The sequence below is a fragment of the Trachymyrmex septentrionalis genome, unplaced genomic scaffold, assembly GCF_001594115.1.
Source record: "Trachymyrmex septentrionalis isolate Tsep2-gDNA-1 unplaced genomic scaffold, Tsep1.0 scaffold6, whole genome shotgun sequence".
Classification (NCBI taxonomy): Eukaryota; Metazoa; Arthropoda; class Insecta; order Hymenoptera; family Formicidae; genus Trachymyrmex; species Trachymyrmex septentrionalis.
The window spans coordinates 3,313,126-3,326,700 of record NW_017305778.1 but is presented as its reverse complement, the minus strand read 5'-3'; the positions used below and the strand labels follow the sequence as shown (position 1 = coordinate 3,326,700).

General features: G+C 30.7%; 1 protein-coding gene across 3 annotated transcripts in view; it reads right to left on the bottom strand.

The window, feature by feature from the left end:
* Window positions 1–13,575, bottom strand: part of LOC108752303 (atrial natriuretic peptide receptor 1-like) — a 112,265-nt gene that overhangs the window by 55,926 nt on the left and 42,764 nt on the right. For all 3 annotated transcript variants that reach the window (XM_018493043.1, XM_018493041.1, XM_018493042.1), the window contains 4 exons: window positions 6,511–6,625; window positions 2,637–2,971; window positions 787–878; window positions 391–529 (listed from right to left, as the gene is read on the bottom strand). In XM_018493043.1, coding sequence (XP_018348545.1) covers window positions 391–529; window positions 787–878; window positions 2,637–2,971; window positions 6,511–6,625 — 681 coding nt within the window. The remainder of the gene's footprint in view (window positions 1–390; window positions 530–786; window positions 879–2,636; window positions 2,972–6,510; window positions 6,626–13,575) is intronic.

Sequence of the window (13,575 nt, the reverse complement as noted above, 5' to 3'; positions counted from 1 at the left end):
TTACGTGTATTATATATTTCGAATAAAATTTTCCTCGGTGACGTTTTGGAATATATCCTAAGAAAGAAAAAAGAAAGAAAGAGAGAGAGAGAGAGAGAGAGAGAGAGAGAGAGAGAGAGAGAGAGAATCAAGTGATCAGATTGCTTAATGCACTAAAAGAATCACACAGAATTATGCCAACGCGATTGCAAAAAAAGTTCTATGTTTTATTTTAAACAGTCCAGTTATAAATATTACATAATTTTTAGTCACGAAAAGGTATTAAAGTTTATTAAATATGAAAATCGTTTTATCCCTCGTTAAATGCGAATATATATTTTTATCGTATTTTCGCAATTCTATATCGCATATTATATTTAAACTAAGATTAAAAAAACATTACCCACTCACAATTATCAGGACATAATGATCCGTCGAATCCGCACGTAGGTGTATCCGGGGGTGGTTCTAAACGACCACCAGCCCAGTGAATTTGTTTCCCAGGGATATATTCCAATGTTTTATTCGCACCGTAATAATTGGCTACAATCTGTGGAGAATTAATTTACGAATAAGATGAAAGCACAAGAGGATGAAATAAGTTCGTGAGTATGTTACAGAGTAAAACAATACGCGTTAGAGATGTTGTCGGATTTTATACTTATTACTAGTTAGCTTGATAATATTAAACTCGCTCACCAACTCGCAACGTTCCAAATTAAATTATGTTAGTTGCGGGGGACTTTGGGTAAAATTGTATTGTTATAATTAAAGATAGATAATTGTTAATTTTCGGAGATGTCTTACTTCGAATCTGGAAGTTTCCGGGTCCATGTCTAGCAGAGAATAATCCGCAATTCTATCGCCATTTTCATCAATATTTACATCACCAGTTATTCCTGGAATTGATCATAATTATGCAAAAATAAAGTATACGATTACTCAGTGGTTTATTTCAGATTGCACCAACGTTACTTTAATTTTAAGCGAGGCTTAAAACTCTCTTCGTCTTTTTTTCAGCTTTAAAATGAGACAGAAAGAGTTTTAAATCTCGCTTAAAGTAAAAGTAACGTTGATGTAACCGGGCCTTAATTACTTAATACTTAATTAAATATTGAATATTACAGTCAGGTAGTTGCAAAGAATTGTTAATTCTCGAAGAACTTGATTTCATACGGTGATAAAATCTCATATGACGATCGCAGCAGTTCGACATAATCAATATATAGGAACGCAATGTTCTGTGAGAATGTATACTCGTATAGGAGCACGATAAAACGGTTCTGCTTAAGTATGTAAACAGTTAGCTAGCTATTGATCTGAAACTCGTGTTATTGGGTTAGCAAAATAATTATGCAGGACGCCCAAGCCGATTGCTAGAAACTTTGTCAAAACTGTTTGCAGCTCATTTTGAGTGTGTTCCACTTAAGTAACGTTCGCAATGCTCACAATCGACATTTCATCCTTGCTGTTTATCAAATTAGATGAAATGATGCATACAAGGATTATTGTGAACGTTAAATAGAACGCATCCTTAAAGTTTCCTACATAATTTTGATTAATTGAAATTTCTACGTATTACATTATTTCGGTGGTCCAATAAAATTATTTTCAGATCAATATCTATAATATCAAAATTTCTAGATACTTCAGAAAAGTCGTTCTTTCTGTGAAGATATAACATAAGACATGAATAAAATATATTAAAAGTACAAAGCAAACTGGCAACCTTGCATCTCTTTTGACGTTAGCTACGTCAGCTATAAAATTCTTTAAGAAAACTCACGAGTCGAAGATCGGGACGGAACTTTGTAGCGTATATGTATATGTATATGTAAGGAAATAAAAGATAATCATACTTCAAAAATATTTGCTTGACAGATGAGACATAAAGCCAAAGCAAAAAGCAATTGTATTCTCATATATTGCAAGATAAAATAAGGTAAACTCAAACTGATAAATATTTGAATAATATAAATTTATTTACGTGCAACTGCAAATATTTTTTAAGATCGCTTCCAAATTAATTGAAGAATTTAAAATTGAAAGAGGCGCTTAGTTAATACTTGGAACACGTTATATGCTTGGCAAAAATGAAAATATTATAAACGTTCAAATAACATTTGAAGGAACTAGAAAGAGAGGGAAAGATAAAAACGATGCATAAATTTTCTTATTAAAATTGGAAAGCCATGACGATATCTTTGACAGATTGTTGCGAATAACGATTCATCGGGATAGTTAATTTAATTGTTCTGGCCAAAGCTTCTCTAATTAACAGTGATATTATCAATTTCATCCTCTTCCACTCCATAGACCGATTTTTATTCTATGAGTTTAATTTTTTTCTCTTAATGACAATGTGTCGATATCGTTACATTTATCGTTGAAGTTTTTTTACTAAAAGAAACTGTGCTAGTTTTGTCGACTGTATTTACAAACGCCGTGCGACGATCCATTAGCGCTAATGCAACAAATACTAATAATGGACAACATGATTTTCCATCGTTAATGAGAAGACACTTATCGTAAATTCTTAAATAATTCCGCACAAGAAATCTCTACGATCGACATAAATAATTTTCGCTAAAGCCATGCTTGATTGACCCGAATAACTTCTGTTATAAATATAACAACTGAGAAAAGCTGAAACTTACCCTTGAAACTTTTCCCCCACATTCTCCGCGTCAAATTACCGCCGTCTAGGTTGACCTCACCCGGCTTCTCTGGCAGACTCTCTTTAAGGGCGAGAGCGTAAAGCAACACAGCATCGTAAAACGCCGTTACGAAGGTTGAGACTGAGCTGTTACCGAAAATGAAGTTATATTTGCTCTGAGCCAGGGATTTAACTTCACGCGAAAAATTCAGATACTCTAGATTGTCTGGAGTGCGCGCCGTCACCGTCAATAAGGCCTGATAAGCCTTTCGAGCCTTCTTGTTCCTCTCGTCTGTGTCACCATCGACTCTCCATGGCTCCTTGGAATCATTATCGCTAGAATACATTAATTCACTTGATACTCCACAATAAGTTTTTTATCAGATATATATCATTATGATATAAAAAAATCCCCGCGTTTGTCGAATCATTGGATAAAAAGATTTGACTTTAATTTTATGAAAATTTTATCGTTACAAAAACTGCTGTTACAAGATAAGCATTTTTAAAATAATAAACTATTACGTATCATATTGAAATCTTCAAAAAAGATTATTTTACTTATTTTGTATAATTACATTTCATTTAATGTTACCATATTAAAGCCGATATAATGTTCTGTAAATATTATAAAAGCAGCTCGTGATATAAATTCTACTAAGAAAAGGTTATATTATGAAAAATAAACTTAAAAAAATACACATATCAAATACATCCAGGACGTAAAAGTTTAAATTGTTTTTTTTTCTTTTTTTTTTCTTTTAACCTTACTACATTTAATTGAAATAAATTTATAAAAATAATTTCTCTCATATTTATATACTATGAGAATTGTTAAAAACATTGAATTTTTACAACTATGTATATTTTGTTTCCTGGAATCGTTGATATTAAAGCGATACATGATATACGATCCAATTAATTTATGTTCCGATGTGAAACATCATTTAACTACACTGTGACTGAGCAGCTTTTCGCCTTTATATCGTTATCAGAGATCATAACTTTCATTTTATGATGCTCGATCGTTACGTATAATTGGAACATATAAAAGTCATAAACATCTACCATATGTAATGCGTGTAACACTTAAATTACAAGGGGTGAAAATTCTCAAGTAGAAAAAAATCATGGTGTGGGTGGCGAAACGATTACGGGGCGCGTGATTAAATAAAGTGACGTCGTCGGGAATAACACGGCGTCGCCGTGGGCGTCTTCGCCAATGAAGGCTCACTTGTTTATTTTTTTTATATCTTGCACATCTCTTCCGAGCTTAAGGTGAACGAATAAAAATTGACATAGTTCGAAAGCAATCTTAAGTCACTCCGCAAACTTTTTCTCCGCTTGGCATTCTGGAAATTTCTTGACTTTTTATGTACGATGGGAACATCGGAGATGCTTAATTATCCGAGAAAAAACCGGGTACATTTTTTGCGCAATGAATATAAATTCAAAAGACGCGTGGTATTTTTTTTGGTCAACATCGGCAATGGACTGGCAATTGTAGAAAGGTTATTGGATTAATTCTAACTGGAAAAACTGATGAATAAAAATTCCAATTACTGCTGAAGTCAACATCAAGCTATGAGATTTTCTATTCTGTGTTTGTTTTAAATCTCACATGAAGCTCGTTAAATCCGATTTTCATCATTTTTTGCACTGGAAAAAAATTTCTGAAAATTATGAAATCAAGATTTTGCTAAATTCATGCGAAAATTTTTGCTTATATTTTTCTTTCTGAAAACTGTTTCATTGTTTCTCTATTACTGGAATGGTGAAGATTATACAATTCAGTAACTTTATACAGTTTACAATGGTATCAATGACTGTGTCTATTCTGATTCGATTTTATCTCAATGAAGGACTGCGGGATAAGGTTCCGAGTGGATAAATTCCACTCGACCCGAAATCACGTGATCTTCTATTAACGAGATCCATAGGGAGACAAAGAACGAAGCGAAAATGCAACTGGATATTCGCTACGATAGTTTTACTTTCACAGAGACGGATATTTTCTTTATGTAATCGAACGATCACCAATGTGCGATCTTTATCATCGGGATCACTAAAATTCAAGGTTTGTCTCTCTCACTTTAATTTCATTTGCAGATACATGATCATTGTTCGAATAAGACCATCAAGAAAATAAAATAACATCCAAGAATGCGATCGTAAGTTCCTTACGATGACAAAGAATCACATACTATGTTACGTTTACGACGTTCCAGGATTAGCAATTTTCCAGGACAAAGCTTTTCAAATCTTCGTTAAACAACACGATCGTACGATGTGCACTTTGTACAAACAAGAAACTTAATGCCGTCCGACATGCTTATTTTCATTGGTCAAATTTCTTTTTCTAACATGTAAGGGACATCTTTTCAAAGTTAATATAACTTTATTCTTCGAAAGAAGAGATCGATATTGCTTTATCCTGCGAAAGAAGAAATCGGTGAGTCGCATATCAGGCAGTCTGTGAATGCGAGCGCATTAACATACTTAATTGTATATACAGTATGTACGTGAGTTTATCTAATCGAGCAAATTGCTTCACGACCACATGCGTCGATGATATCGATGTGTGGCAAGGGATAAATTAAGTTGAACTAAACTCTAAAATTTAACTCTTGATAGCATAAAGTAAGCTTCTCAAGGAAGCAGAATGAACAAAGTAAATGTACCTAATTGTCTCACTCTAACCATATTACGTTAAATAACTGTGCTAATATTAGCACATTGTTCCAGATAGTTACAGAAATTGCTTGTTACTTATTGTTAGTCGAGACAAGTAATTACTACCGAAATATACTGAATAATATACCGACGATATCGCATTAATAACAAAAAATATTTACATAAATTTTTACAAAGAAATTATATTCTAATTTGCATAGATAAAAAAATCTCTTCTTTATATAGAACGAGCACATATACTTCAATCTACTATGAAGAAATGTTCAGCATCGTTCGCGTTCATTCAGGTCTTTTTATTTATTTTTTGTCCCTCCATGAGTACAGACGCGACGTATTTCATGGCAATTTTCCATCTATAAGGAGCCAGCCCATATGTACCGAGTACGACTCCACATTCGTTTCAATTATAAAACGGCTTCAGTGTCCGAGACACGCGCTACTGTGCAAGTGTCCCTGTTTATGCTCCAGTTTTTTTACATACAACGTATTGCTGCAGATTTTGAGCATTGTAATCTGATTTATAGTATAAGCTATCTCAAATAATATTTCACAAATCTCCTCATTAGACAACATAATATACAAGGTTTTAACAAGTATTTACACATAGAATATTTTAAGTAAAATATCTTCAGATTAAAAAAAGAAAAAAGGTTAACCTGATATTTACATTATCAATTGTTCTACAGTTATTAGCATTTGAGATTATTATGTATATATATTTACTTCACATTTAAAAAAAATAAAATGAAATAAAAAATAGATGTGTATTCCTGATTAATAAAAAACCTATTACAATTGAGTTTCATTTTCTTGCTGTATGTATACTGGAGTGTAAAAATCACCCCAATAGATGATTATTCTCGGATTAAACAGGGAAAACTGTTATACACAAACATAATTCTATTCTCAGTACATAGTGTGATTAAAAAAAGAAATTAATTTCGTTCTCTCAGATATATACGAGTTTTTCTTGCAACTATTTTTCTATCTTGTGCGTTTGAAACACGCAAAATATTTTACATCCTGTCTCATTTAAATGTTCGTGAAATGTTATGTTTATATGATCGCGTACATGTTTATCATTATTTTTTATTTCGCACGAAACTTTCGTAATAACACGCTATTCACGCCAACGAATAATGTATGCAATTTCTCTTAGTGCTAAAAGCGAGTTTACTCACCTAGAGGAGAGCTCTATCGAGAAGAACACATATTCCCCTGAGTCTACCATCCCGAGCTCCTCGGCAGCTAGCAATATTTCCCGAATGGTCGTTGAATTAGCGCACATCACTATAACTGAAACAGGGAGAAAAACCAATTTCTTATGAGGCATATTGAGATCTATATAAATATTATCGCGGTCGAACCAATATGCGCTCGAGCTCGAGCCAATTATATTTGCAATTTGCTGCATATGAATATGACACAAGTATGTATCTATTTAATTCTATGCGAAAATACACAGTCCCATGTATGTTAACGTATTTGCAAATGTATATTTAAGAAATATATTTTGAAAGGTAAGTCTAATTGCACTTGTGGTTACCAATAGATTATTAAAAGATATTTTTGCATTAACCTCTTTATTAGCAAACTTACTGCATTTATCGCATTTTTTTTATTTCTTATTTTATTTAAAAATTTATAATTGACGACTCAGATATATTTCCAAATAGTCCAACTCATAGATAAAAAATTAGAGATTATGTGAGGTTTTTGTAACTTTACATAATATATTAATATCTATTTCTTAAATTTAAATTAAGAACGATTTATAAAGAAATAAATTCTTCAATTATATTATTTAACAAAAAATTATTTTTCTTAACATAAGAATAGAGACAATCATTTAGTTTGTCAAACGCTAAATATGATTCTGTTATGAACATTTATCAAACTATTCTATCACGTCGCAATTTTGAGGAAATTGCGAACAGAATTATAACATGAGCGCCCAAAAATCGAAAAATGATTACTTTCGTTCTTGTGCATTTTTTGTTGAACAATATTATGTAACTTTTTATGATTACAGAAATTAATATAAATTTAGTAGTTACTTGCCGATGATTATATTTGCAGATGCATATAATGTAAATGCATCTACTAATGTATTTAAGTCTTATACAAATTCTAAAATTATAAAACATGCTATTAAAACAATATAATAATAAATTATATTGTCTGTTTCAACTTCAATGATTTATAATCGTCGTTGTATATCGTCGTGCATCTTTATCTCAACTCAATCCAGCTTAAATCGAGCGAATTCAACATGGAATTCAAGTAGATATACATGGAAGATGGGAAGTCAAGGAAATTTCGATTAAGATAATTCCGGTATATACGCCGCACCTATTAAAAACTTAATTTAAGTATTATTTACTATGTTTGTAGTAAACGAACTATGTCAGTATATACTTTGTACTGTCTACTATGAAAAAAATATTAGAAATTCGAAATATTTATTTTTCATATTAAAAAATAAACTTTTTGAAACCCTTGCATTTTTGCCGTATGTACCCTAGGGATGGGATATATGGCTACTCATAGGGGGAGGGACGAGGATGTACGGCTCACGAAAAATTTAGAAATAATGCATATAAATAAGACGTATAATGACACAATAACTTATAAAGTGTGTTTATAAAGTTCTATTAAGGAATAAGAATCGTAAATATGTATATGAAGTAATATATAAATAATAATTACAAATCTTCCTACATATATTACAAGTGTTATGACATAAGGTACATTCATATAAATCGTTTATTGCATTTAGTGTACTGAATTCAATCTGCGCATTTTGTATGCTTTAGGCAAAAAATCCTGCTCGCTAAAAATGCCGTATATCCCAAACAGGTGAGATATACAAGACAACAAACTAAACAAAGAATATAAAAGCAAAGTACTTGTATTTTGCTACACAACATCCTTTACTATTCCACTATACGTACGTATCGAAATAATCACTAAGTCTTTTACACTCCCTACAGTAATCATCAAAACATTTTATGTAGATTATAATTTATGATGGCGTTACTTATTACAGTGACAAATCCATTCAACTCACAATAATTTCATTAATATTAACAGTAAAAAGCTGAAATCATAACACAATACTAATATAACATAAAGGCATGTAACAGAGTTACGAGAGAGTTACGAGTTAGTTAGAAAATTATTCCCACTTCTTCTATTTTTTCTGACATCTGCGGCGTAAATCCCAGCGCGGCGTATTTGCCGGAGTTGCCCTATAGAATTTCACTTTAAAGTGGAATACTGTAGATCGACATTTTGCAGTCACTTCTACTTCAATGCTTGACGCGCAAATGATTTTGTACACGAGTCTTCTCTATCAAAAGGTGCATTATCTTGTCAAGTTCGCATTATCTAAACTTCACACGCGCTTACAATATCGCGGATAGACAAATATTATCATATTACAGTAAAAGTATAAAATCCGGAAAATCTTCTGTACACCGCTGACATTCCGACATTTTACTTTCTCCCACACATATCGATAATATAAAACTATCCGAATTAAAACGGAAATGTTGCGCACGCGATGGAAGTCTATATTAAAAATATATGGATTTTATGCTGGATTAGCATTGCAAAAGCATATCTGACAAATCGATAATTTTTTGCTAAAATAATATAGAGAAACAACGATATTGCAGAAGTTCTGTTGATATATGAATCAGAAATAATTGTGATGTTTTTTTCCAGTTTTTCATTCCGGGGCTACGTTCCAAAACTTTCTCTCCGAGAAAAATTTTACTTTATATACTATAGCATACGTTACGTGTACTATATATTTCGAGTAAAAGTTTTCTCAGAGAGGAAATTTTGGAATTAGCCTAGAAAGAACACTTTAATATATGTCCCACAAAAAATCTAAATAAAATTTGTGCTTGGGATATTTTTGGTTTTATTAACCATTTGACTTTTTTGGAAAGAAAAAGCAATTCTGTTACGACGTTCTCAAGAATTGATTCACTCACATTAAATATCTAATATTTTAAAAAACTATTATTATGCCAAGTAACGATAACGTTTTTATCTTATCATTTCAAGCAATTTGGAGCAACATTTTGTTATTTTACTGATTATTTCAACATTGTTTAAAAAAAATTTAAGACTTCGACTATAATTTTGTGCGGTTCAAGTTACTGCAACAAATAATACGTCTAAAGTATTAGATGTGTTACTTAAAAAATTGCTAAATTAATCTTACAAAATTGTTTCGCAGATGTCTTAATTCTCACGAAATACATTTAAGTAAAATACGCTTTCACAAAGTAATATCCGCAACCGACCTGGTATGGTTGCACCGCAACATGCCAGGCCAGATATAAACGTTTATCCAAGCAAAGTCATAATCCGGCTTTACGACAAGCCCAACACGCGCCATTAATCGGTGCAACTATCGTATACGTCTTTAACTAACTTTGAATCAGCTAGGATACAATTCAGGAGATTAACATTTTAAGAGACATCATGGAATTCTATAGATAATCTATCAACGCGTCGCGAGAGAATTAATTTTCTTTGATCTAAATGCTTACCTTCATGTTTGATTTTAATTACGTTTGATTAATATTTCAAAATAATAGCTACAAATTAACAGATATCGTAACTTTAAACGAGAAATAGTTCCATACAACTTTTAAACTAATTTAGAAGTCTAATTGAAAACCTGGATGCAATGTGATAGCTGAAGTAGATTTAAATTATTTTGATAAATTGAAAGATAAAGTATTGTTTTAAATTTGAATAACTGAACAACAAAGCATAAAGATTAAATATTATTTAAATTTTTGTTAATAATCTTAATAATACCCGGGCAAAAATGTTATATAAATAGACATATTTTATATATAATTATATATAATTATATATATGGGGTAACTTCGACAAATACGCCGCGCTGAGATTTACACCGCAGAAGTAAAAAAAAATAGAAGGTGTGGGAGTAATTTTCCCGCAACTACTCTGTTACATGTCTTTATGTTATATTAATATTGTGTGATGATTTCAGTTTCTTACTGTTAATATTAATAAAATTATTGTGAGTTGAATCGATTTGTCATTGTAATAAGTAACGCCATCATAAAATGATCACTGTAGGATGTGTAAAAAACTTTGATTATTTCGCGATGCATACGTGTAGTGGAATTGTAAAGCATGTTGTGTAACAAAATACAAGTGCTTTGCTTTCGTATTCTTTGTTTAGTTTGTTATCTTGTATATCCCACCTGTTTGGGACATACGGCATTTTTAACGAGCGGGATTTACACCCAAAGCATACAAAATGCGCAGATTGAATTCAGTGCACTAAATGCAATAAACATTATGTGAAATATGTACCTTATGTCATAACAATTGTAACATATGTAGAAAGATTGTAATTATTATTTATTATTTCTTATACATATTTACCATTCTTATTTTTTAATAAAGGTTTATAAACACATTTTATAAGTTTTTGGGTCATTTTACGTCTTATTTATATGCATTATTTATAAATTTTTCTTGAGCCGTACATATCCTCCCTCCCCTTATGAATAACCATCCCTATAAGTATATCCTATTCCTATGAGATATATGGCAAAAATGCAAGGGTTTCAAAAAGTTTATTTTTTAATATGAAAAATAAATATTTCGGATTTCTAATATTTTTTTCATAGTAGTAGACAGTATAAAGTTTTTACTGATATAGTTCGTTTACTTTAAATATAATAAATAATCTTAATAAATTAAGTTTTTGATAGATGCGGTGTATATATCGGAGTTACTTTATATAAAACATTGACATATTGTAGATATATATAATTATATATAAAACATTTTTTCCAGGATATTTAAGGCATTTCAAAAGATTATTGTGATTGAATATCTGACGCAATTAAAAATATATAATAAATTAAATTTTCTAAATATACGCTGTTATTGCACAGAATGCAGGAGTATTATATAAATACAAATTTTGACTAATGTATCTGCTAAACATGAATACACTATGATAAAGAAAACAAGAATAAATCTTTGAATTAATTGACTTATTATGATTAAGTTTTAATATTTTATTTTCCTTATTTACTGTTCAGATTCATTTTCAAAACTTCCGATGATTATGCAATAACAGCGTAAGTTGATTAATGCTATTATCCAGGTCTTCAATTTAATTGCAAAAGAGTCGAGTGTAACGGAAATTGCTTTTGTCTTAACTCCATTGACCAAACATTTTATCTATTTTTTATATCAATTTATTGATATGCCATGAAATATTCTCTTTCAGCTTAATTTGATATTATCAAACACAATTTTACGTACTCAAATATAATTCATTCGTGCTCTATTGTAATATGTTATTTTCGAAACAAAAAATGAACAAACGAGACATATTGTCTCATAACGCCAGTGAAATGTAATTAGATGCGAGACGCCGTCGTCGTTACGTTATTACGGGTCGATCCAACTCAGTTTCTCATTAGAGATGCTCTTCGTTTAACGCCGTAGCTACCGCCGATGACAACGACTAAGAGTCATACGATACAAAGGAGTAAAGTTCACTCCATTATAACGAACACAGGCGTCCTGTGGACGTTAAAGATGTCAGTATTGGCTGAAGTTTACTTGCTGTTCCAGTCACATTTCTTTTTCCCATGATGTTTAAAGCGTGTCGATTATAATGTAAATACAAAAGTCTATCAGAATAGAGATACATCAAATTACAATAGATTATTATAATAAATTGCTCCGAATGATAATAAGGCTCTAATCACTAATGTACTGCTAGTATTTCTCAATAATATATAGAATTATACGTTAAAATACGGTACACTGAGAAAAAAGTTGTTAACTGAACTAAATGCATTTAGTTTGTAGCGATTATTTAATTTGAGTATTTATACGTTTAAGTTAAATATATACAAATCATGTCAATATATTACTTTGAATTAACAAATGTTTGTTTAAATTAATAAATATTATTTACTTAAACAGCCCGTGACTACATTTGAATTAACTAATATTTTTTTGAAACGGCAACTCTTTTCTTTCAGTGTAACGAGTGTCAATTATACACAAAAAATGTACTAAATTTTAATAAAATTTGTTATAATAAAACTGTTGAATATAAAAATAAGACTGGAATATTTACTAAATGTAAACTAAATGTATATTTAGTTGATATAAAAATCATTAATTTGATTTAATTATCATTTTTTATTGAGTAAATATTATTTATCCTAATGTTAAATTACCAATTCAGGCAAATATTTATTAAAATTTAGTAAAATTTTCTCAGTATAATTTGATATTTTGCAGTATTCTTTGCATGGTTGCACATTCAAATTTTTAGTACAAATTAACTTCAAAAAATTTTACTTTTTTGTAACACACTATCGAAAATTGATTGTCAGTATTTAATATTTTTTCGGGTTCAGAAAATTTTCCTAAGACTCTTTTGCCTTTAAATAGAGATACGTAATGCTTATTCAGTTTTTGTGAACAAATTATAAGAGCATTTCGAGAGTACTCGTAAAAGATCAAGGAAAGGCTTTTATCTTCTTTCAGAACTTCAAAATTGATAAGTAGATTTAGATAGATAACTATCTTTAATAGTACCTTTAATACAAGTAAGGAAATTTAATTAAACAATCGCTGAGTCAGTCGTGATGAAAACACATTGTAAAGTACACACACACACACACACACACACATATATATATAGGGAGATATGGAGAATAGCATAATAAATCAATGGGTTCGATCTATTGAGAGCGTGACATTTTATATCGATTGAGAATTTGAACAATAAAAAGCAGTCAACGCGTAAAACGAAAAGACGAGCCGCCGATGCGAGTAAAATGGGTAGATCGGTGTTATACGTCTGTATACCGGGAAGAGTCTCATTATCACATAGATCGAATCTTCTTACTTCTCTTTTATAGCACGTCTTTCGTCTTCACTACTCCGTAGACATACAGTATCTGAGACAGCGGTTCGAATAGAGTTAAACGTAAACTCGTCATGTAATTTTGTTTCTCGGTACGAGAACGTGATAATACTGGCAACAGATACTTGCTTTGGCACCTGTTTCGAGAAAATTCAATAAGAACTAAGAATTACAGTCGGAAGCTTTAAAATTATAATACTTTAAATTTGATCGAAAATCAATCTAAATATAAAACCTTATATTTTATATTTTTTAAAGAACTTTTTTACTATAACATATAAGG